The sequence below is a fragment of the Eucyclogobius newberryi genome, unplaced genomic scaffold (assembly GCF_026437365.1).
Source record: "Eucyclogobius newberryi isolate DKJ021-1_F unplaced genomic scaffold, fEucNew1.0.hap1 SCAF_9, whole genome shotgun sequence".
In the NCBI taxonomy this organism is placed as follows: Eukaryota; Metazoa; Chordata; class Actinopteri; order Gobiiformes; family Gobiidae; genus Eucyclogobius; species Eucyclogobius newberryi.
Genome location: NW_027316532.1, coordinates 21,097,561 through 21,123,977, shown reverse-complemented (window position 1 = coordinate 21,123,977; position 26,417 = coordinate 21,097,561). Strand labels below are relative to the sequence as shown.

At 42.9% G+C, this 26,417-nt stretch overlaps 1 protein-coding gene across 8 annotated transcripts in view; it reads left to right on the top strand.

Annotated features, from left to right (window-relative positions):
• The window catches only part of csnk1g2b (casein kinase 1, gamma 2b), a 45,004-nt gene extending 20,197 nt beyond the window's left edge, over window positions 1–24,807 (top strand). Inside the window, exons 3-11 of one of the 8 annotated variants that reach the window (XM_072438369.1) lie at window positions 6,868–7,016; window positions 7,953–8,187; window positions 9,147–9,232; window positions 12,549–12,633; window positions 12,713–12,861; window positions 14,066–14,149; window positions 19,558–19,659; window positions 22,365–22,486; window positions 24,683–24,807. In XM_072438369.1, coding sequence (XP_072294470.1) covers window positions 6,868–7,016; window positions 7,953–8,187; window positions 9,147–9,232; window positions 12,549–12,633; window positions 12,713–12,861; window positions 14,066–14,149; window positions 19,558–19,659; window positions 22,365–22,486; window positions 24,683–24,737 — 1,067 coding nt within the window. In that variant the 3' untranslated portion in view covers window positions 24,738–24,807. The remainder of the gene's footprint in view (window positions 1–6,867; window positions 7,017–7,952; window positions 8,188–9,146; window positions 9,233–12,548; window positions 12,634–12,712; window positions 12,862–14,065; window positions 14,150–19,557; window positions 19,660–22,364; window positions 22,487–24,682) is intronic. The other 7 variants (XM_072438371.1, XM_072438372.1, XM_072438370.1 and 4 more) reach the window with 7 other exon arrangements.
• Window positions 24,808–26,417: the final 1,610 nt, after the last annotated feature.

Sequence of the window (26,417 nt, the reverse complement as noted above, 5' to 3'; positions counted from 1 at the left end):
ACTCCGCCCTTCAACCGCGCGACTACATTTGGCCGTCGGCGAAGAGAGCCAAGAATCCTGGAATGACCTGTTCCACATTGTCTGCGGATGACTCTAAAGCCTGAGGTCGGGGTTTAGCGGCGCCGCAGTGGAACGCCTCTGCCTTTTGTTGTGGGACATCGAAGCTGCTCTTGTTTTTTGAGGCGGTTGTTGTCGTTGTTGTTGTCGTTGTCGTTGTTGTCGTGCTGTGATGAATTCCGTCGGTGCTTTGTTTTTGCAGTAATGACCCAGTAAACATTGGGGTCAGGGGTTCTCGGGTAAAAGTCTCTCTTCTTTGCGTTTGGTCGCCGCTGCTTCTGGAGGTCAGGTTTAGTCCTGTACGTGGAGTGTCCATCTTGTCCTGCCCAAGCCTGGGTAAAAGGGCTGTTACAGATGACATACCGGGCTATTCCTGTCCATCCATGCAAACCAGGTGCAGTTGGGTGACCTTTTAAAATGGCACGTTGTAAGTCATTTTAGGTAAATACAACAACACTGACATTTTTGCTCTTATTCCCCATGTTGAAATTATATTTATAGGTCTGAATATTTTAAAGAAATAACTTCATCATAAAAACTAAATTATACCTTTACAGGTCTGAAAAGGAGAATGATGAAAATGCCCCTTTTTAAGTACAATTTCACTTCAGTGACGATTTGACACAACCTCTTTTTTTGTGCAAAAATGTGTATTTATTATAAATGTGCTCAAGGTTTAGTGCATTTATTATATGCATCGGAGCATTTTCAGAGAAACAAGAGTTTTTTGAATAATTGCAACCTTTTCAATGAGCTAATTAGGACCAATTACATTAGAATCTCCTTTTTGCCTTTGTTAGTGTGTTGATGTTGTGTCACAAACACTTTTACAAAGGTTAAATTTAAGAAGGCACATTGCACAACACAGTGGTCCATCACGTAACATTTGTGCTTTGTTTGTGCGTCCTCTGTGCCTAGTTTGTGTCTCATTTGAGTGTCCTTTCTGCGTTGTTTGCGTGTCGTCTTCACATCGTTTGACTCTCGTTTGCGTCTTGTTTGGGTCTCTTTGCGTGTTGTTTGCGTCTCGTCTGCGTCTCGTCTGCGTGTTGTTTGCGTCTCGTCTGCGTCTCGTCTGCGTGTCGTTTGCGTCTAGTCTGCATGTCGTTTCTGTGTCATGTGTTTGTCGTTGCGGCCTGCGTGTGGAGCGCTGTCCTCTGCTCTGTCCTCCGAGCCCAGGACCAGGGCCATAATCGGGCACAGGATAATGGCCTGTAGTGTTTGAGACCTGAAACAAGCTCAGTGTTATGTAGGTCAGCAGGTGGTTTAATCCCTGTTGCATAATTTTTACATCACAAAATGAGTCAGCAGAACAAACGCACCTCAATTAACCAGCACCAGGACCACGCTGGGCCACGGTGGACCACGGTGTTTGGAGAACATTATTCACTTGTACCTAATACATTGGGCTTAATCTGCAGGGATGGGACAACAATTTTCAGTACTGCATACATTACTATAGTCACTCCACATCTGAATCATATTTATCATTTGCCGTAGAACCGATGCATTAACGGCAAATTAAATTAACATTGACATTGTTCATTGTTTTATGTTGCACCGAATTACCGAGACAAGTTCCTATGTTTGTGAATTTTGTTCATTGACAACGGCAATAAACTTTTCTGATTCTGAAATGATGTGTAAGAAAAATGTGCTTATGATTTATAAAGCACAACATATTGGAAAATGATTGACTCAAAATTGTGTCCTGTATCATCTCGTGGGATTTGCGTCCCGTCCCACCCCTACTTATTAGTAAACGAATCCCATCCGAATGGGGCTTAATACTAATGTTTCTATGGGTACAATAATAACTACCATATACTATTTTGTACTATAGTTAGTTTTACTTTGCACACATTTACCTATTAATATTCAGGTGTCATTTTGATGACTAATGCTAATGCACAGACATTGTATTATGGGTTTCAGTTTGTGTAAAGCCTTTCAAAGACTGTTTTCCACATTCAAAAGAAGAAAAGAAAGGATTTATATAATTTATTGATATGGAAGCTGTAACACATGGATAGAAGGGTTGTCAAACAGTACCTAGTATCATGTAATAATAATAGTTATAGTTATAGTAATATTTAAAAACAAAAAGCGGTCTCTGGTGTTTCTTTGTGATTATTGCAATATTGATATGTTGTGCAGCTCTGATCACCACAGTCCTTCTTATAGCGCTGAGTGAATGTCCAGCACGATGCAGCGTGGCAGTGGCTCACCTCACGTCCAGCGCAGGCACATCACATCTATTTATGCTGCGGCTCCATCAGGTCATGTGACACGAGGCCTGAATATGTCAGAGTGGACACGGCCTGAGCCCTCTGGAGGAGCTTATCCCTGCACGGCAAATCTGCTGCTGGACGCTGCTGCAGTCTAACCTCTGCTCACTCTGTAGCTCACTCTGTAGCTCACTCTGTAGCTCACTCTGTAGCTCAAGCTGAAGCTCACGCTGAAGCTCACGCTGAAGCTCACGCTGAAGCTCACTCTGAAGCTCACTCTGTAGCTCACTCTGTAGCTCACTCTGTAGCTCACGCTGAAGCTCACTCTGAAGCTCACTCTGAAGCTCACTCTGCAGCTCACTCTGCAGCTCACTCTGCAGCTCACTCTGACGCTCACTCTGAAGCTCACTCTGTAGCTCACTCTGTAGCTCACTCTGTAGCTCACTCTGCAGCTCACTCTGAAGCTCACTCCGGGGCGTGTGGTGCTCCAGTGTTGTAGTGTTGTAGTAGTTTAAACTCCTGGCGTAGATGTAGCACTCGTACTCTGGGGCGTGTGGGGCTCTGGTGTTGTAGTTTAAACTCCTGACGTAGATGTAGCACTCGTACTCTGGGGCGTGTGGCGCTGCGGTCTCTTCAAGCCTGAATGCTGATCACATTTCAGCCTCGTGTGAGTTTCTCCAGAGCGCTGGGCCTAATGGAAGTGCTGCTCTATAATCTAAATCTTTAATAGTGGCGGCTCTCTCTATTCCTGGCTCCTGCAGCTCGGCTCTGAGCCGTCTCCGCTCTGAGCCGTCTCCTCTGCCGGCATTGTTCTGCAGCTCCACATTGTCCTCGCAGTGAGGAGACCTGCCCGCGGACGACAATGGGCCGTATTGTCTCACTGCAGTGCTAAAAGGCAAAAGCCAATTGGAATACACTTGTGAAATGCCGTTTGAAACTACAATGGCATTTTAGCCGGAATTGTGTAACGTGTGAAGGAGAATTTAGAGGGAATTCGACAAGTTATACAACAAATAATGCAAATGTGTGTGTTTTCTATCATAGGTCTAGGCGGTGTGGTAAAACATTATGGCGCTATGTTTACAATCACAATTTTCAAACTCACTTTAATAATACAAATGTTGATTGATTGCACAGGCCTAAAAAGGTTCTTGGATGTTCAGTTTAAGGTTATGAATATTTCAGTTTCGATCCAAACCACAGTAGTGGAAGTAGTAGAAGTAATTTTATTATTAATTAGTCGTAAAAAGACTGGGCAATATAATAATAAGAATACTAAATAATAATAAGAATACTAAATAAGAATAAGAATAAATTCCTGATGATAATACAAAATTAAAAATAATTAAAACGGGACCTTACAATAAACCACGAAAGGGCAACAATATCCCTTAATAGATATGATTTTCTCACACATTTCCAACCCACAACTAAAAGAGACAAAGGTTATAAAGTGGTATTTTCATGGACCAGTCACGTTTTGTGCGATACATTTAAAGAGATCATGTTTAACTTTTGTTTACCCAGGAAAGCCCCGTCGAGATTATATTAATATTCTTTTTCCAGAGAGTCCTTCCCAAGACACCGGGCCGGCCGGCTCTGTCATAACATCAACACACGTTTAGGCAATCGCAAGAATCTGTTCCCTAAAACTGTTACCAAGCTTAGCACCAAGCATTTAAACTGCTCAGTGTTATGTAAGCACTTTTTAAGCACTTTTATTTACGCTAGTTTCCAGACCTTTTTGTAATGCTCCTTTACTAGTTTCAGTGCGAGCTTTGAACTTTTACACGCACATTTTCCCTCGTTATAGAGACAATGTAAAAAATATATATTTAGAACACCTAAACATTTGACCTTTGACACCATGACATCACTGCCAGCCACAATCCTGTATTGTCAAAGTGCCCCCTACAGGTCAGACGACTCATTGAACTAAAATGCAGTTAATTTTTCTAAAAGTTATTAATAGCATATTTTTTAGCTTTATTGTTTCACTTCCTGACATCACACTTGGAAATTACCCAGCAAACACTGGGCAAAAAACTCAACTCAAGTACAAAATAAATGAGAGCAACTTTATTTTGTTTTATTAATGTTTAGAGTCAAAAGTTGTTTCTTTGTGTAAATTTTGCATTTACTTTGACTGGAATGAGTGTCCTTAGTTTGTCACTTCCTGTCATTTTGTACAGATTTTTCCAATGTTTGTCCAATTTCTCCACAAATACCCGCTCAATTGGTGTAAAACTATAATCTATATGTACAAAAGGTACAAAAGGTACAAATACACCAAAATAAAGTCAAAAATTAAAACGCCGGCATACATCACTTTAAGTATACTCTCTCCAGTCCGCTCTTCGCCTTTCAACTCTGCCTCCTCTTTTCCTCCTCCTCCTCTTTCTTCCTCCTCCTCCTCTTTCCTCCTCCTCTTTGCTCCTCCTGCTCTTTGCTCCTCCTGCTCTTTGCTCCTCCTCCTCTTTGCTCCTCCTGCTCTTTGCTCCTCCTCCTCTTTGCTCCTCCTCCTCTTTCCCCCTCCTCCTCTTTCCCCCTCTTTCCTCCTCTCCCTCTTTCCTCCTCTTCCTCTTTCCTCCTCCTCTTTCCTCTTTCCTCCTCCTTCTCTTTCCTCCTTCTCTTTCCTCCTCCTCTCCTCTTTCCCCCTTTCCCCTTTCCTCCTCTTTCCTCCCCCTCTCTTTCCTCTCCCTCTCTTTCCTCCCCTTCTCTCTTTCCTCTTCAGCAGCAGACTCTTGACACTCGGGGCCATATCCGGTGATGACTGCTCTCAATGCCCTCTGGGTTTGTGCCCAGGCTTGACGCGATCTCCCCGTCCCTGCTTCATCCGTCACCAGGGCAACCCCTCGCATCACGACAAAGCAAAACACGCACAGAGATTTTTATACGCCGCCGATATTTACAAAGAGCTCCGGCGATCCCCCGAGTCCCGCGCCGACCGTCCACCTCCAGAGCCGGAGCGGTCAAACGGGAGGGGTCACTTAAGGCCCGCACCGCTCGTGAAGGGTGCAGTCGGGACATTTGGAACGTTTACTGGACCTGGTGTCGGTTCCAGGATCTGCTCACTCTATTAATAACTCGAGAATAGTCAATATTAACATTTCAAACTCTGATTTAGATGAAAAGAAAAAAATGATTCTTCTTTTTTAAGACACTAGACTGTAATTTTCAACACAAAATAGCAGTGGTTGAAGAGATACTCAATTCTGTTAAGTAAAAGTACAGATACTCGAGCAGAAAATGTACTTACTACTGTACTTTCAAAAATAAATTAAATGTAGAGTAAAAAGTACCATGCACAGATGTTTAATAACTTTCTACGTCAATCGATTTCCCAATGTTTCTAGACTTTTTATATTTGTGTATTTCTGTTTACTCAAAACCTTTAGTCAGGATGTCTTTTGAACGATGAAAAATACTCCAAATGTCACTGGAACACATGAATACTGCGCTGTTCAAGGTTTTTCCAGTATTTCAAGGAAATAATGATGTAGTTTCACCTCTGCACATGAGGTCAAAGCAGCAATTTTGCTCATCTCTTTGTAATAAATGAAAATATCGTCATCAAATCAAGCAAAAAAATTGTAAAAATGCTACAAAAACATCAATGAAATAAAGGTGATTTTATCAATAATATATTTTATTTATAGAGCGCTTTTCAGGACACTCAAAGACGCAGTCATTATTTCGAACATTTAATTTAATCGGCCTGTTAATTAAAGCTCATCTAATTAGTTTTTTAACACATTTCTTTTGGATTGATTTGAACATCATTATTAAACGACATCACCTCCTCCGTGACGTAGCTTTCCGTGTGATTTTAGCACGATTACGCTCGCGCTCCTTGGCGTTTTGACGGATGTCGCGCCTCGTTTTCCCGCATTGACAAAGCGGCGCTCGGTGAAGCCTTCCTCATTCCTCGCGGGCCACTCACCTTGCGGCGGGCGTGGCGGCTCGGTGGAGGAAAGGTGAAGTACGGTGCACAGACCGGCCAAGTGACACCAAAGAGAGGGAATGTTGGACTTTGACCTTTTGTTTACCCAAGTCATGCCCAAAAATGAGGAACTTCCTTTTCATGCCCTTTTGTCACATGAGAACAACAGGAAACATGTGCCACCGACTTTGTAAACATTATATAGACGTGGATGTTGGTTAATCAGCTAGTCTTTTATTGAATAAGACTTTAAGAGAATAAGATTTTGTGAAGCCCTTCAAGGCGACTGCTGCTGTGACTAAAATCATTTGAATTGGAATAAACAAACTGCAGTGTCTCCAATGCAAAAGTTTCAGATGAGACTTAAGTGGCACTGGTAATCTTTATTTCAATGGTTGTTTTTTTAAGTATAGCGTTCTTGTCCAACTTGATGAAAGGGAAATGGATTCTGGAGAGTCGGGCGGGGCAATAATCACATTGTAAGTCACGTCCAATTTCTGATCCTGTGTCGGTAAAAGAAAGAAGTCGGGAAAATTGTTGTGTTAAATGGCAAATGAAAATTTGAGGAAATGTTGATTCTCATTCGTTGCTTTAGTGAAGGTATATACTTTACTGTACTAGCGATTCCTTTTGTTTTCGCAGAGGGGATCCCGCAGGTGTACTACTTCGGTCCGTGCGGTAAATACAACGCCATGGTGCTGGAGCTGCTGGGGCCCAGTCTAGAGGACCTGTTTGACCTCTGCGACCGCACCTTCTCCCTCAAGACCGTCCTCATGATAGCCATACAGCTGGTGAGGGCCGCCGCCGCACACGACCGCGCCGCACAGAACTAAAGTTAGCGCGTCAGCCGGGATGAAACGGAGCCTCTTCTGCAGCTCACACACATTTCACAGTTGTCTTTTCATTCATTCACTTCTTAAAGGTTTAATTCCATGTTTGTGATTGTGAAGTAACACGTTTAACAAAGACCTTAAAACTCCAATCATAAATTCTTTCCTGTATGTAAAAAAACAACAACAACACTCTTTTTAGTTCCGCGTTATTTGAAAGTTATTATTTTTTTTTTCTTTAAATATTGAAAGTTCTACTGAATTTTCCGCACTTTAAGGCGCACTTAAAAGCATTTAATTTTCTCAAAAAAACCACAGTGCCCCTTATAATCCAATGCGCCTTATTTATAGATTAATTCTGGTCGTGCTCACTGACCTTGAAGCGATTTTTGTGTGGTACATGTTTTGTTTCGCTTATTGCGTCTTATATATGAAAAATTATCGAAAACAGACCATTCACTGACAGTGCGCTTTATAATCCAGTGCGTTTTGTAGTCCGAAAAATACGGTAATTATATTAATCTGGCTTTGACTAGATTAAGATTAAGATGCAATAAGGCGTAAAATACAACACTGTACAAGTAGATTTAAAATGTAATATAACCAAACTGTTGTACAATAAGTGTCTGACTATTTTCATGTACAGATCAGAATAAATGAAGGTAAAGTGAACTGTTCCAGCGATGATTCACTTTATGATATAGTATTACACACAGTAGTGATAGTGTAGTGTAAGTTTTAGTCAAATGCTTTTAAAAAATGTCACTTCTAACTTGTGTATGTTCCTCTGAATGTTTTACTTTTATTGCACTCCATGACAAACAAATGTCTGACTAAAGAGCTATGGCCTCGCTGACCTTCTGACCTTTTCGCCCCTTTTGTTTGTCTGTTGTGCAGATAACGCGGATGGAGTTTGTCCACACCAAGAGCCTGATCTACAGAGACGTGAAGCCAGAGAACTTTCTGGTGGGACGACCGGGGAGCAAGAGGCAACACACCATCCACATCATCGACTTTGGCCTGGCCAAAGAGTACATCGACCCCGAGACCAAAAAACACATCCCGTATCGAGAGCACAAGAGCCTCACGGGAACGGCGCGCTACATGAGCATCAACACGCATCTGGGCAAAGGTCAGGCAACGCCGCACACATCATCTTTCATAATAAATGTGATCTTTGTGTGGAAAGTGAGTATTTGGACGCCCTGCCATTTTGCATGTTCTCTGCATGTTCGTTGTGGTACAACGATGGAGGGTTCAAGCTTCCATCACAGGTGCAATTCTACTGTGACAGAATCTAAACGGTTAAACAGTTTATTTTAATATTGTTGCTGCAAAGTATTTAAACACCTGAGAAAATCTGTTAATATTTTGTAAAGAGCCTTTGTTTACAATTACAGAGGTCAAAGGTTCCCTGTAATTCTTGGTCAGGTTTGCAGCAGAGAGTTTGGCCACGCCTCCACACAGATCTTCTCTAGATCTGTCAGGTTTCAGGGCTGTTGCTGAGCAACACAGAGTTTCAGCTCCCTCCATAGATTTTCTATTGGATTTAGGTCTGAGACTGGCCAGGCCGCTCCAGAACCTTGATATGCTTCTCACAGAGCCACGCCTTGCTTCTCTGACTGTGCTTCAGATCATTGTCATGTTGAAGACCCAGACTCCTTTTCAATGCTCTGAGGGAGGATGTCACAATGCAGGACCACGTTCATCCTCTCCTTAACACAGTGCAGTCGTCCTGTCCCCTGTGCAGAAAACATGGCCTGTGGAGTTTATAACACAATATTGTTCTGCCTGTAATGTCTCGCTTTCAATCATCAAAAATAACGAGACACAAACAAAATATGCAGCATTGCTCAAAACGTTGGGCTGACATTAATCAGCACTACTTTGTGTTGCATCACAGCTGCTGTGGGAGGCCTGTTTCCAGTCACGCGCTCGAAAGGAAGACGGGGGAAATAAATACATGCTCTGCTAATGTTATGTCCATACTAAAAGAAGCCATCGGGCGCATCCCAAACATGTAAACGGCTCCGGCTCTGTGAATGTTTTCATCCTCATTTGTTTCAAAGCCTGTTTCACTTTGTGTTGCAGAGCAAAGCAGAAGGGACGACTTGGAGGCACTGGGTCACATGTTTATGTACTTTCTTCGAGGTAGTCTTCCGTGGCAAGGCCTAAAGGTACGCAGTATATACCCGTGTTTACAACTGTCGATAGTTTTGAATGAATTATGATCTTCTACTTGGAAACAATTGTGATGCCGATTTGCCTCAGATGAAACGGCCTTTGACCTCCCACTATGACGGACAGCAGCAAAACAGAGTCACAATTTAAAAGTATTAAACTTTTTTAACCTGTTTGACGCTGCATAATTATATGGTTTAAGTCTATTTACACTAACATGTTTCTTTGCTTTGTTATTGATGCAGTCTCTTGTGAATTTATTTTTTACGCTGTATTCGCACATAAGTATTTTTAACGTTTCATTTTGCTGCGACCACAAACCTACTCGAACAGAACGTAATTACCTCTTCACAAGTGGAAAGGATCGTCTTCTCCAGAGCACGTGAAGGCAGCGTAATCACAGGCTCTTGAAAACGCCTTGTTTAAATCAACGCCATTTTCCTTGATATCAGACCATCGAATATCTGGCTATAGTCTAATATTAAGGCGTATATCTGGCTATAGTATGACCGGAGCAGGAGCTGTGTTCGCATTGCCGGCAGTAAGTCAGACCTGTTCCCAGTGCATGTTGGACTCCGCCAGGGCTGCCCTTTGTCACCGGTTCTGTTCATAATTTTTATGGACAGAATTTCTAGGCGCAGTCGGGGGTCGGAGGGTGTCCGGTTTGGGGACCACAGGATCTCATGTCTGCTGTTTGCAGACGATGTTGTCCTGATGGCTCCATCAAACCCGGACCTGCAACATGCACTGGGACGGTTTGCAGCCGAGTGTGAAGCGGCTGGGATGAGAATCAGCACCTCCAAATCCGAGGCCATGGTTCTCGACCGGAAAAAGGTGGCTTGCCCTCTCCAGGTGGGTGGGGTGTCCTTGCCCCAAGTGGAGGAGTTCAAGTATCTCCGGGTCTTGTTCACGAGTGAGGGAAGGATGGAGCGTGAGATCGACAGGCGGATCGGTGCAGCGGCTGCAGTGATGCAATCGCTGCATCGGACCGTTGTGGTGAAGAGGGAGCTGAGCTGAAAGGCAAAGCTCTCTATTTACCGGTCGGTCTACGTTCCTACCCTCACCTATGGTCATGAGCTTTGGGTAGTGACCGAAAGAACAAGATCGCGGATACAAGCGGTCAAAATGATTTTCCTCTGCCGTGTGGCTGGGCGCTCCCTTAGAGATAAGGTGAGGAGCTCGGCCACACGGGGGGAGCTCGGAGTAGAGCCACTGCTCCTCCACGTCGAGAGGAGCCAGCTGAGGTTGCTCGGGCATCTGTTCCGGATGCCTCCTGGGCGCCTCCCTCGGGAGGTGTTTCAGGCATGTCCCACCGGGAAGAGGCCCCGGGGAAGACCCAGGACACGCTGGAGAGACTATGTCTCTCGGCTGGCCTGGGAACGCCTCGGGATCCCCCCGGAGGAGTTAGAGGAAGTGTCTGGGGAGAAGGAAGTCTGGGAGTCCCTGCTCAGACTGCTGCCCCCGCGACCCGGCCCCGGATAAAGCGGCAGAAGATGGATGGATGGATGGATCTGGCTATAGTCTAATATTAAGGTGTATATAAGGCATATATCTGGCTATAGTCTAATATTAAGGCATATATCTGGCTATAGTCTAATATTAAGGCATATATCTGGCTATAGTCTAATATTATATTGGCTATGTAGTCAAAATATATTTACACACACTGCAAAAATGCAAAAATCCACACCACCGAAACAATCTATATTTCTGATCAAATCGTCTGAACATCGTCATTGAGAGACTCCAAAACACCATTCGCATATTCGTTTTTAGCCCGCGCCGCCGCGTTTGTACTCTTTTATCGGACACTCGGTCACATATTTGCTAAGGACGCGGCCAGCGAGTCGCCCGATCCGGTCGCCCGAGTGCGTTTGGCGGCATGCGCAGAAGACTGCTCCATTTGTCACGTGGGCGGCCGCTCTTGTTGGACGGATTCATGTGGAGGACGAGGAGCCAAAGTAGCTCACGCCCACACAGAGCCTGACGAGTGCGCATCATATAACAGTTAGTTTCACACATGTAGACAAAGAGGTGACGCTATTAGTATGTGCTAAAGTAAATGGTGATGGAAGACTTTCAAGTTGTGACATTTTGTGTTGTAGTTCGACTGTGCACGTATTAGACTTATTTGGTCCAGTCGTTTTGTGATAACGGAACTTTACAAACTGTACTTCAGTCTTTGCTCTGGTGTTTAGTGATACTAGGAGTGTATTAGCAGATAATTAATGCCAGGGTTTTAAATTATTACCGTCATAAATTGCATAACAGCAAAAACGTACTTACTTTCCACAATCATCTGGTATATTGCAGCTTGTACGACACCGCGTCCACGACAGTAAAACCCTTAGAAACGCTCCACAAATGAGCTCTGAAAACAATACAGATATGATCACGGTCGTATACATAAGAATATTAATTGGGTTGATGAATCCTATACGACTTTGTGGACTTAAGATCTAGGTAGAATGTTCTTCAGTCATGGCACAATCAAAGAAAAATACCATATTTTCCGGAGTATAAGTCGCACCAGCCAAAAAATGCATAATAGAGAAGAAAAAAACATAGAAGTTGCACTGGAGTATGAAATGATGTTGCAAGTGTGAAAATAACAAATAATATCACATAAGTCGCTCCGGAGTATAAGTATATAAGTGGAAATATAAGTATAAGTTGCACCCTGGCCAAAACTATGAAAAAAGGTGCAACTTATAGTCCGGAAAATACGGTAAAAATGGTCCGTCAAGTTTGTCCATTTCAAAATTAAGTCTGAATGGCAGTTTGTCCATTTGTCTGATGTCTGTCACGATGTCAGTCCAGTTCTTGACCGTTGGTGACGTTTGTGTCATCCATTTCCTTTTTTTCCTGCTGCCAAAAGTACGTTCCAAATGTATCCATCACTCGTGTCCATGGCAGGAGTTTTAAGGCCAGAGTACAACGGTCTAAAATGTCAAATACAGTCTTCGGTGACAAAAAAACTCTACTCAATATTTTACTTCAGTTACAACTCTGCGCAGTCTGTAAAATCTGATGCACATCCTGTTGTTGGAGTTGGCTCTGTTCTCGCTACGGTTACAAACGCCGATGACAGTTTCGAATGCTGTAAAAACGCTCCCGTCGGTCACATCGTTTCCATGGCACGCCGCTAGTCTCTCGCTAGCATGGGTCAGCGCAGGGTCATCACAAGCTGTTGGGCTGTGAGACATTTGTTTTGCTGTTTTGCTGTTACCGTTTCCGACACGTACATTGCTGTTAAAGTGCTGGAGCATAATTTCAGACTGTAGAATAAATGTCGTTGTTTGTGTTTTACAGGCGGACACTTTAAAGGAGAGGTACCAGAAAATTGGTGACACCAAACGAGCCACGCCCATAGAAGTTCTTTGTGAAAGTTTCCCAGGTCCGTTTCCCCAGATATGGATCCCTTTTGTTGCCCTCTCGGTTGGTTCGAGTCATATTTGACACATTCTTTGCTACAGAAGAGATGGCCACCTACCTGCGATATGTGAGAAGGCTGGACTTCTTCGAGAAGCCGGACTACGACTACTTACGGAAGCTCTTCACCGACCTCTTCGATAGAAACGGCTACGTCTTCGACTACGAGTATGACTGGGTCGGCAAATCACTTGTGAGTTCTCTCCGCTAAGTAAAAATACTGCCAAATTGTACTGTGGTTCATGAAGATTTGACACATTTGACAGTAGATCGAGGTATGAATAAATAATATCGCAGGTTACAATATTTCTTAAAGGAGACGTGCACTGCCTGTCCCAAAATAAAAAAGTATGAACTGCTGCAGGTGATGATCTTTCAGCTGCAACACGGTATTTAAACCCAGCGATTGGCTTCTCATTTATGAAAGGACCATGTGGAAAGACGAATCCCGTGGTCATGGTGAAGATGTCAAATCATCAAAACAATGACACGCTGGATGGGAATAAACCTTTTAATATTGCAGAAACTACGCCGCAGCGAAAGTGTGCTGTAATCAAAGCTAAAGGAGGAATTATTAGAGCGTTTGACCTTTTTTTTTCGGGCCGACTTTTGTTTTTGGACAGGCAGTGCACTATACAAAATGTACCTTTTCTGAGCTTTCTCTCATGTTATAACATTGTTCTTTCATCAAAAACATACTTGAGAGTCGTAGCTGATTTTTGCACAGCGACAAGAGGAAGTAGGTATTTGAATGTGCTCATCACCCTTTGGCATGTCTTTAATACCCACATGCTTTACTTTTAGGTGCAGGCACAGTTTTAGAACAGCCTTTTTCAGACCGCAAAGTGAACCTGGGGTGGAGCATCCAAGCTTACATCCAGCTTAACGAGAAAACAGAATGCTAATATTGCAAGCAGATAGAGTGCATCTGCCTCATTTTGTACCAAAGTCCTGTTTTTACAATACACGTTAGGTAAAACACACACAAAAACACAATATTGACACATTTACAGAAAAGGTTTGTTCTAAAATATGAGATGCCAAAGCAGAGGTAATCAAAAGCATGTTTACAGGCCAATAACATCACAAATAATGTATAATACCTTTAAAATATTATTGAATCAAACTGCAATATGAAATACAACTTTCAATACCATATTTCGACCTGGTGGTTCCAGAGACGACACTGTAGAATAATAATAGTGTTTAAATGGATATATGGGTTTGAAGATCTGTTCTAATCTTACTGTACCGTTTATCCACGACATGAGCTACAGTCGTTAGTCGTTGCCTATTGTCCGGCGATGCATTCATGTTGAACAAACGCCGCAGACAAAGGCGGCGGACGAGGAAGGATGTGATGACTCTGAACACCTGTGTCCCTGTGCTTCCTCCAGCCCACACCTATAGGCCCCATCCCGAGTGACACGCCGCTCCAGCCCAGCAGCCGAGACAAAGCACAACAGCAGACCAAAAACCCGGTGAGAACACAAACACGTATGCACCCGCGCTAAGACACACCTCGCTACGACGTCCTCGCTACGGTCTACTGTGAGCCTCTTACCAGATAAAACGAGTCCTCTCCTGACTTTAGGGTTAAGCGCATTTGAACGAGAGTTGGCCGCATTTGAACGACCGGCCGCAGTCGAGAGCGCGCCGGCCGGCCGCAGTCGAGCGCGCCGGCCGGCCGCAGTCGAGCGCGCCCGCGCCGGCCGGCCGCAGTCGAGCGAGCGCGCGCCGGCCGGCCGCAGTCGAGCGAGCGCGCGCCGGCCGGCCGCAGTCGAGCGAGCGCGCGCCGGCCGGCCGCAGTCGAGCGAGCGCGCGCCGGCCGGCCGCAGTCGAGCGCGCCCGCGCCGGCCGGCCGCAGTCGAGCGAGCGCGCGCCGGCCGGCCGCAGTCGAGCGAGCGCGCGCCGGCCGGCCGCAGTCGAGCGAGCGCGCGCCGGCCGGCCGCAGTCGAGCGAGCGCGCGCCGGCCGGCCGCAGTCGAGCGAGCGCGCGCCGGCCGGCCGCAGTCGAGCGAGCGCGCGCCGGCCGGCCGCAGTCGAGCGAGCGCGCGCCGGCCGGCCGCAGTCGAGCGAGCGCGCGCCGGCCGGCCGCAGTCGAGCGAGCGCGCGCCGGCCGGCCGCAGTCGAGCGAGCGCGCGCCGGCCGGCCGCAGTCGAGCGAGCGCGCGCCGGCCGGCCGCAGTCGAGCGAGCGCGCGCCGGCCGGCCGCAGTCGAGCGAGCGCCCGGCTGCAGTCGAGCGCGCGCCCGCTGGCCGCAGTCGAGCGCGCCGCAGTCAAACTCGCATTGGCTTGTGTTTTAGGGAGTTTAAATGTACTGGAAAAGTCGGCACACGTCCATTTGGAGAGCTAGAGGTAAGTAAAGGTACTGCGGCTGCAACTAACAATAGTCAAACGATTATTTCTACTGCACATTGAGACTTTTTAATACAATTTTTTTTATCCAATTAAGGTTGAAAAAATATGTTCAAAGCCATCTAGAAATGGACTATTGAGAATAAATTATAATATTGCTGAAAATTCGATGTAATAATGCCACCGCCTCCTTTACAAAAGGTATTTTCGGGTATTTTAGAGTCTGTAAAGTTCAGATAATATCAAAGAATATCAAAATACGGTTATTAGTTAGTCGACTTGTCACAATAAGTAATTTATTACAATTGTTGCAACCCTAAAATGTGCTGGATATTTTCTGTACATACTCAAAACATTTTAGAATTGTACTATGCAAATCTGAAGCATTGATAAACTATACACCTTTCCTAAACCCAAATAAATAGGATCGCTTTGTCAATTTTCTTTCTTTTAAATACACAAAATAGAAAAAAAACATCACGAGAGAACATCAAAACGGTAGTGCAGATAAATCCTTGATAGTTGGTTAACGCCGTGCCTTCCATTTCTTTGTTGGCTTTTTTCCTACTGCCAAAAGTATATTCCAAAAGTATCCATCTATTGTTTCGATGTCCCAGATTCAGCTTAACTCGTTCCATCGTGAAGCTCAATGTTACCGCCATCACATACGGCGTCCAATTAGCACCTTTTTCACACAGAAAATAAACACGTAACACATTTCTCTCGCGTTTCTCCAAAATGAGAAGAGGTAAAGACTATTATAGGTCGATAGTTTATTAAGATAACCAATTATCATCATTAATCATTGAAATAAACAACCCGGCTACGTCAGTGCTTGCTCCGTCGTCGCGCCCGTGCTACGGTGCAGCTTTAGCTTTAATTTATTCTTCACACCTTTCCACGCTAAGCCCCAGTCGGCTCCTCCAAGAGTTGGAAATGCTAATTGCTTTGTTCACGCAAGCAAAGGCTGGATTTAGATTTAACACGTGCGGCAAAGTAACAGTAGTATCGATTCATAAGACTCGCTAAAATCACAATGTCACACAATACAAAGATCTACAATAAATATTAAGCGATTATTAGAGGAAAATACACGGAAAAGAATGTCCTCAGCCCGGCTTACACGTATTAGCCCTGGAAAGATGCAGAAAAATACTGTCTAGTCAAGTGGTGTATCACATTTACCGTATTTTCCGGACTATAAGTCGCATCGGCCAAAAAATGCATAATAGAGAAGAAAAAAACATATATAAGTCGCACTGGAGTATGAAATATGTGATTTTATTTGTTATTTTCACACTTGCAACCATAAGTCGCGCTGGAGTATAAGTTTAAATATAAATATAAGTATAAGGCACACCCCGGCCAAAACTATGAAAAAAGATGCGACTTATACCGTATGTCTTATGTGCTGGACAATTCTCTCAACCCTTTTACCTCTGAAATGCACCGAAATAACAAAAGCACTCTTAAAATTCCCTTGAACTGAGTGAGACGCCGCTTTGCCGTAATTGTAAAACCTTTAGCGCTACAATTAGATGCAACTCGCTGTGGTCTCATTTTCACCCAAATAAATGCTTTTACTGTACATCTGTCCTGGGGTAAACAGATTTGGTACGGGCCCTTTAAAGCCTCATCGCAGACCAGCTTAACAAGCGTTTTACCATCTCCATGGACATGAACAGGGGCCGTTATTGACACTAGAACGCCACCCTTTAATTTTTTTGCATTGACCCATTCACGGTTTCCTCAGTGCATCAGAAATGTCCTAAAACCTGTAAATGTCTAGGTTAATGAATGAACACGAATGGGCCGCAAAATAAACACAGAAATATCAGTTTTGAAGACCACACTGGACATTTCTCTCTTTTCGAGGCCATTTTTAAAACCTTTAAGGGGCTGTACATGAGTTTATTATGTAATTAAGTTAAATCTATTCTGCCCAAGTGCATATATAGTGTAAAAGCAGCTCTTTAGTGTGAAACGATTCCATTGAGAACCGTTTGCATCAAATTATTCTATAAGCGTTTTATTCTCTCGCAGCAGGAAGCGCAATGTTAGCATGCTAGTTGTTGTTAGCATTACCTCTGCTCTGTGAAAAAAACTTATTTTCTCATCACGGTGAATAATTGGAACGTGAGAAACACTTTAAAATGAACTGTTTCATGTTCTAAGCACCTTTTTACTTGAGATGATTTAGACCATATTATCATTTTGCATAACGCTAACACAACAAGTGCAGCAGTATTCATTTCGCTATATGAAAAAGTGACTTGGTGCACCTTTTTAAATGACCTACAGAGCCAGAGCCGAGCTCATGCTGTTCACTGAGGCCATAAATCGCCGCGTTCCCTTAAAGCGTAGCCGGCGTTTCCCGTAAAGAGACACAAGTCCAAGTGCATCTGTTTTATGACCGGCCTGTTACACTGGACTCTAGCCTCGTTTTAGTGCCCCCCGTTAAACACGATTGGCCCGGTAACAATATGCCACGCCACGCCTTCTGTAACCGTACGATAAAAAAGCGATAGCGCACGATTCTGTACCTGACGCTGCACACTAAAGACACGTGAGGAAACCAGTGCCGGGGACGGGGGAGTGGAAATCAAGCGGTTAATAAGGGAAGAACTTCAGGGCCGTTATTATCGTTTTGTTAAGCAATTATTATTCTGCCGTTTCTTTTCTTAAACAAATCGATTAGTTGTTCTTACATCGTGAAAGGTCTGAGATTTTAATACATTAGACAAGTGGTTCTCAAACGTTTTCAGTGTCGTGTCCCCCATAATAATCATCATAATAACCCAAAAACAAAACAATAAGCTATACCACAAAATAATAAAGTTGCTTTACGTCTAAAGTATCGTGTAAATTATAGTGTCAGGATATATAAGTCTAGATAAATGAATTGGCGAAAACATGTGAATCTACATTTAGCACGTGAATACTTTTTAGCAGTGCATTTGAAAGGTGTCGATCCTTAATTAAGACTTAAGTACAAAAACACCGTACAAACACAGTTGTACTGTCGTATACTCGTCGTATAAACATCTTCTCACGTCCAGTGTTGCCACGATAAACAATTTCAATATTCGCAATAGACTTGACACTGTATAACGATTTTGATACCGCATATTAACAAAAAAACTACATTTTTCTTGACAATAATTACTGAATAATCATTTTTAACATATAATAACAGTACTTTTCCATGTGGTTTGAAACTAGTTCATTCTAACAGTGTTCAAGAAAGGCCTTGAGTATCAGTACTTCTTCAAATGAGTTTCGATACTAGTTTTAAAATATTGAAAAATCAGATGCTAATCGATACTAAGACACCCTACCGATTATTTATACCATTGCAATTTGCGGACAAACTTGTTTCCGCCGTCGTTTTGACTGTTAGATTTCTGTTTAAACTTCAGCACTAAACATTTTGGACGAAAGTAAAGTATTAATTGGATCTGGAAAAGCTTGTGTTTTTAAATGATAATAGCAAAAGGCAATAAACGCTGTGCTCTGACTTTAAAGTGAGGGACGTTCTGCCCCCTGCTGGAAGAATCGTGACGGAGCAGATGTTTAAATAATCCCATGTTATCTGGACTAAACAGACTCTGAAACACGTGACAAAAGATGTTTCATTACAGTTCAGTGGCATTATTACATCAAAATGAGAAAACGGAACAAAATAATTCTGGTTTTCATTTAAAAAAAACAACACAATTTGTTCGTAAATATTCCGTTTTTTGAAGCCTTCAATCGCCACATTTCCATCTTCATTAAATCAAAAGCAATATCAACGTGCAACAGAAATAATCTTAGAAATAGAAATGATAATAAATAATCGCTTAGTTGCAGCCGTCCTTTAAACAAGACGAGTTTAATGCCGTACTGTGGAACTTTGCTAGCATTAAAGTTACAGTGCGCCGTTTAAAACTAATCAAACAGCTTCAATTTGCTCTGTAATCCTGCCCGTTTATCAAGGCATGGCGGCGTTAGTTGCAGATTAGACTATTATGCTTTAAATCTGCTTAAATCGTTTTACACGTGTTTGATTTGTATCGAGAAAAGCGACAAAACGACTGAGAAAACGCTAAAAGCGCTGCTATAATTCAGCATCGTCGGCCCGTTTCCCCCGGAGGACAAACGTTTCTGTTAAAACGCTCGCACGGCGAAGGCGGGCCGTCCCTTTAAATGTCCCGTGAGCAGTTTAAAGTGGATCCCCGGCCGCTCCGCCCCCCCCACCTGCATGACGCGAGTGTCGACCGGCTCCGCCCCTCTTCCTCTTATTAACATAGTCTGTCTTAACGAGCCTGCTTCTGCTTGGGAAATGTCTTCTATAATTTTTTTTTGTTTTTGTTCTTTTGTCCATGCCCCGCCCACACACGCCTCCCCCTTACCTCTTCCACACCTCCTCACGCCCTTCACTGTTTCTCTTTTTCTTTTTTTGTCCTTTTCCCTTCACACCTCCCACCACCCCGGCTCCGCCCATCACCTCCTCGTTTGTGTGTTTTTTGTTTTGCACTCTTTTGCGTGAAGTCGTCCGATCCCAAAGGAAGCGAGTCTCAGCCCACCCCCGTGACCAATAAGGAGACTCTGGGCTCGCACCTCACGGCTGAGCGCTTGGGGGGCTCTGTACAGGTACTTGCTGCTAACGCTAACTGCTAACTGCTTTCCGCTCGCTAACTGCTAACTGCTTTCCGCTGAAGGCTTTGTAGTGCATGTTGCTTGGTAGTTTGCTTGGTTTTGTTTTTTGGTTTCCCCTCACACACGCAAAGACACACGCAAAGACACACGCAAAGACACACGCAAAGACACACGCAAAGACACACGCAAAGACACACGCAAAGACACACGCAAAGACACACGCTAAGACACACGCTAAGACACACGCTAAGACACACGCTAAGACACACGCTAAGACACACGCTAAGACACACGCTAAGACACACGCTAAGACACACGCTAAGACACACGCTAAGACACACGCTAAGACACACGCTAAGACACACGCTAGTCTCGAGTCCCTGCATCCTTTCGTCCCCCTTAGAATCTTATGCCGATGCGCTTTTATTTGCTCAGATTAAAGCTTCAAACGCCTGGCTGTAAAGAAAAACGCCTGCTTAAGACATAATAAAGACATAATAAAGACATGATAGAAGCAGTAAAAACATGTATTTATGTATCAGTCTTTTATTTACTGTTACAAGGAAATTCATTTTCTATCCGTTTTCCCCATAGACTTAAAGAAAAATTCAAATGTTAAGAGTTTTAAAGCTGTGGTAACTCATAATGTGGTGTTTTTCGGTCCCAAAAACACATTTAAAACATATAATGCATCTACATTTTTTAATAAGGTGGTTGTTTATTCAGTTTCATAAACACATTTTAGATAAACTTATGCTCGTTGGTCACTTGTATCTGTTTAGATCTCAAACTCTTATTATTATTTTTCTCAAAGTTTTATGGGGAAATATCGATGTGAAATTTGTGCTTCCGAAACAAAAATGACACGCAAACCGCCATCCAAAGCTGCGTACATCGGCTCAAACGCTAGAGAACTGCGTGACGATGATGCCACGTTTGCTTTGCCCCGTCTGTTCCGCGGTGTGGCGTTTCCCATCCCCGTGGAGACGAGCCGTTAGCGCTGGACGCTAACGGTCGGATCTGCGGAGGAGAAAAGGGACAAACGAACAAATGAGTGCTGTCGTTTAACGCATGAATAATAGATAAAAGTTTAATGACATACTGTGGAATGTTCCGAGCAAAGCAACAATAGTCTGCAGACCTTAGAAAAGTTACATAGTGCACCTTTAAACTGTCCAAATATAACACACGTGCATTATAATGTCCTTTTTAATTACAGTTTATCAAAGATTGTTCTCAAATTAACTCAAGCTTTCGACTGATGTAAATAAATAAAGGTGTAAAATACATAAAGGTGTAAAATACATAAAAGTGTAAATACATAAATAAAGGTGTAAATACATAAATAAAGGTGTAAATACATAAAGGTGTGAAATACATAAAGGTGTAAAATACATAAAGGTGTAAATACAGTTGTAGCTTCCTCCTCCGAGAGCTCAAATGCGCCACCTTCTGTTGGACGACGGGATTGCTCTCTGTGTTCTTGTGTAAAGGTGGGACATCATTTTAAAGGTGGGTGTGTAGCACTAGTGTTTCAAATGCCTTGAACTCACTGGACATTGATAAGCAATTTGATTATTATTATTCCACTTTAAAGACGGACGCTCCAGTCGTGCTCCAGTCCGTCACTTTGCGTTGCCAGTTCCTTCAACTGCAGTAAATCCAGCCGGTTTGAGCCTTAAAGGGCTAATTAGAGTGAGGGTGTCTGCACGATCTGTGGGAAATAACAAGTTCTTTATCAAATGTATGTGGTTTGAACTCTGTCAAAAGCGTTTTATCGATAATTACCATGTCGGCTTATTGTTCAGTATCATTTTTAAGTGTCAGTATTTATTTTCTTACCTTTTTTTTTTTTTGGTCACAATAAGATTTGAGCTGTAGATGGATGAATAAATAACTCATCACTCTGTTTTTGGGGGTTATAGTGTCAGTTTAAATGTATTTAAACACAACAGGCCTAGTTTTATAGTGTTTTAATACTATTCACGATGAAAAAGGGTAGATAATGTGCATTTCATTGGCAGATTGTGCTATGTTTTTAATTACTTAATCATCGGCTTTTTTACGCGATGGTTTCAAGTCGATTCGAAAGGCGCAGCTCTTTCTGCTCAGAGGTTTCATTTTTAAATCGTACGCGAGTTTCCACATTAAGTTCGTATTCTGTAAGACGACACAAAATCAGTAGTTTTGTTTAAAAAAACACAACTTTTGGGCGTGTAGGGTTTAAAAGTGAGCGTGTTTTGTCTGTACGTTCATTTTTAGTAAGAATTCTATCACAAAAATTGTTCATATTCCTCTTTCTGCAGGTAAATCTCTGGCAACACGGGCTCAGTTGTGATTGTAGTTCTTTTTTAAAAACACTAAAATGCTACAAACCCAACCTTTTAAATACTGTATATACTGTACTGTGCAAGGATTCCTGGCAGAGTGAAAGGAAGATGTATAAAAAGACTTAAACGACTTAAAAGCTGAGCCAAACGCAGCTCCTCTCTGGACGCTCCTCTCTGGACACCGTCGGCTCCTCCTCTCTGGACGCCGTCGGCTCCTCCTCTCTGGGCGCCGCCGGCTCCTCCTCTCTGGACACCGTTGGTTCCTTGCACAGTACTGGATATACACGCCGTGCGGTTTCGTTTCCACGCTCACCGTTGCCGTGACGTGACCCGGGCGCTGAACGGTCTTGTTTGCTTGTGTCGGCGCAGGTGATGAGCTCCACGAACGGCGAGCTGAACACGGACGACCCGACTGCGGGACACTCCAACGCCCCCATCACGGCGCCCACCGAGGTCGAGGTGGCGGACGAAACCAAGTACGAAAGCACAATGTAAAACACGACTTTTTACCGTGATTTAAGAGGGCTTTATCATCTCGACTGCTACTGTTGGATTCAGATTTATAGTATTATGCGTTTAGAAATGGGCAATGTTTAGAAATGTGAGTAATAATGTGTGAGAGATGTGTATCGAGTTTGTCTTTTATTGTAAAAAAATGCTGCAAAAAGAGTTAATTAATGCATTGTTTTGATCATTTTTATACTTAAACTTCCAAATAAGGCTGATGTTTCTGCACTTTTGTCATTCATTTTACAGACATTTTACATTTGTCTGATAATCAAACCTCAATTAAGATGTTTAAAGATGCGCTTTAATAGATTTACTGCACATAATATCGTATAACTGTTTTTATTACCGATTTAACATAATTAGGCTAAAGAAACACATAAGCTTCATTTTTAACAGCCTAAAAATGCATTGGATTCAATTAATTTAAGCTGCAAGGAAAGAAAACGTGTGCAGTAATGAAAAATAAACCGCATTTTGTATGGCAAAGTAAGATGGATTCATCCTGTGAGCGCAAAGACAGGAAAAATGGCAATATAAGATCATTTTCACCCAACTTTACTTCTCCAACACCAAAACACTAAAGCCGTGAATCCTTTTGTAGTGAACATGTCGTTAAAAACGCTAAAGTAGTTGGTTAACATCATTAATTAGTCATGGTTATGTTAATAATTCAGCCGCTCAAACGTTCAGGTGATAAATGATAAGAAAACGCATTTAAAAGCGGATTGTTCAGTGCTCAAAACCCATTTCATCTTTCATTTCTCTGATCGTTTACGCCGCTCTCGTCTTCTCACCCGTCCATAAAAGCGCTTTATAAGTTTGACAAGTTAATATTCACTTTACAATACTCTGTCGGTGTAATCCCTCATTCGTCCAGGCGTGTTCCATAGTAGAAAAAGCTTCAGTTGTAGTCATCTGGACTCAGTTTGAAAAAATAGACGTTTCGACTCTCATCCAAGAGTCATTGTCAATAACAGAATTTAGGTCGAGAACTCCGATATTAATACTGTTCTGTGGTAAGACCCGCCCATTGGGAGGAGCTTACTGAAGTAGAAAGAGTTGTTTGTTTCAACAGAAACTCCCCCTTGTATCTACCGAGCTAGCCTATTCAGAATCTTAATGGGCTATTAGAATCCTCTTTGTCTTTGTGAGACCCTGGCTCAACCACCCTGAGTACCTGATTAGCATCTGAATGTCCTCTACCTTTCCAGGGGTTCAGTAACCCATTATAAATAACAGGAAGATTAAACCCTAGCCCTCCATTTCTGTTTAAAGAAGGTCTTTCTTTTTTAACAAAAATAGCTTCCTTAACTCCTCTTTCAAACCATCTTTTCTCCCTGCTTAAAACCTTCACCTCACCGTCTTCAAACGAGTGATTAGAGGCTTCAAGATGGAGATGCACGGCGCTCTGAGGTCCTGAACTAGTATTTCTTCTGTGCTGATAAAGCCTCTTGTGTAGAGGCTGTTTCGTCTCACGTATGTAACGTTCTTTACAACTTTCTTCACTGCATTGGATCGAATAAAGAACGTTACATAGGTGAGACGAAACAGCCTCTACACAAGAGGCTTTATCAGCACAGAAGAAATACAAGTTCAGGACCTCAGAGCGCCGTGCATCTCCATCTTGAAGCCTCTAATCACTCGTTTGAAGACGGTGATGTGAAGGTTTTAAGCAGGGAGAAAAGATGGTTTGAAAGAGGAGTCAAGGAAGCTATTTTTGTTAAAAAAGAAAGACCTTCTTTAAACAGAAATGGAGGGCTAAGGTTTAATCTTCCTGTTATTTATAATGGGTTACTGAACCCCTGGAAAGGTAGAGGACATTCAGATGCTAATCAGGTACTCAGGGTGGTTGAGCCAGGGTCTCACAAAGACAAAGAGGTTTCTAATAGCCCATTAAGATTCTGAATAGGCTAGCTCGGTAGATACAAGGGGGAGTTTCTGTTGAAACAAACAACTCTTTCTACTTCAGGAAGGCTCCTCCCAATGGGCGGGTCTTACCACAGAACAGTATTAATATCGGAGTTCTCGACCTAAATTCTGTTATTGACAATGACTCTTGGATGAGAGTCGAAACGTCTATTTTTTCAAACTGAGTCCAGATGACTACAACTGAAGCTTTTTCTACTATTTACAATACTCTATTAAGTGTGTCTAATGTGTCCGTGTTCCCGTTGCAGGTGCTGTTGTTTCTTCAAGAGGAGAAAGAGGAAAGCACTCCAGCGGCACAAATGAAGCCCGGAACTTGAATTGTCGCATTTTTGAACAGAAGCGACCGCGCCGACGTCACCGCCCCCTTCCCCGTCACCACACCGACCAACTCCACCCCCTTTTTCTGCCCCCCAAACAACCACACACAAACAGACAAACAGACAAACAAACAAACAAGTCTGGCCCGGCCCCACCTCCACGTCTGCCCCCGTCGCCCTCTTGTCGTTGGACTTCCCGACTCGGCGACAGACTCCTCTGGGAAAAAAACTGAAAACGTTCTTACGGGCTGCGGGGGGGATTTAAAGAAACATTTTCAACAAAAAAAAACGACAAAAAAACATTTAAAAGCTGTAAAACCTACGAAACTATGTGGCGTGAAAATGACAAAGTTGTATTTAGATTCCATGACGGACGTGTCGTTTGTTGCCGGGGGAACGCGAGCGGACGGAAAAGCCGGGCGCCACTTTATACGGCCGCTTTGCCTTTATCCGTGGTGGAAAAACGAGGGCGATCGCGCCGTTTCGAGGGTCCGAAAACGCATGGTAAGTTATTTAAAGCGACGGCGGCGGTTCGCTTTCAGCCGAATGACGCGATTTTAGTTTTACCGGCCGAAGAAAGAACACAGATTTTACTCTTTTTCTTGTGTTTTTTAAGCCGAGTTTGACGCTCATTCCCACGTTTACATGTATTTATTTGCACAACTTTAAGTACACAATGAGCCATGTGCGCGGATATCGGTAAACGGTGGTAATGGTTTGGTAACGAGTCTGTTTTAGTCGCACATTTCTGTCGTCGACGTAGTTCTGAGGATCAGTTCGTCCACTTAAAAGTGACAAAAGCTTTCAAACCTCTTAAATGTCCCGTGTTTCTGACCCAAACTGCACTTGGAGGACACAATTTCACAGTAATCACACATATTTATACAGAAAACCTCAAGTAAACGATGTGTTTTATGTAAAAAAAAGGCAGATAAAACTTGCACAATTCACTCCCAAATCGCAAACTCTCCACAAGTCGTCTGCTTTCCGCTGTAAATCTTTAAAAAAACAATAAAATCTGCTTTAATAGACCCATTAATCGACTAAACGACCAAAGCAAAGGAGCTCGTTCAACTTTCTGATCAAATAATCGACTTAAAAACACAAATGTTATGATTTAATGCTTATTAATTCAATTATTACTGAGACTGTGTGAAATGTCGCCCAAGTTTGTGACCAGTTTTATGAAATTGAAATAAAGTCAATGTTACAAAAACCGATACAAAAAGATAAAACTCCAGATAGACATTGAAATACCACTTAATTTTGCTTCTAAAATAGTCACAATTATATTTTTTATTATATTGTGACCTGAATAATCACGTTTATTCAATGAACCCAATGATCATCTTGACGTCCCTGATCTAAGTCATAAATAAAACTTAATTATATCCCTATAAAAAACAAGCAAAGTGCAGCGCTTACATATTGATGCAAGTCTGTAACACGCGGTGCAAATAAAATGTCATCGTGCGGTTGAAAAGTGACAAAAACACTCAGAGAAAGTATCGTTATGGAGCAGTCGATATCGTAATTATCACGAAATACGCAAACTCGATACACGCTTCTATTCGTTGCTGTTAAGCACAAAAAAATTCAAATTTGTTCCTCCAAAGTTTGAACGCTGCTCTAAAACACCTCTAATTTTGACTTTATTTGGTGTATT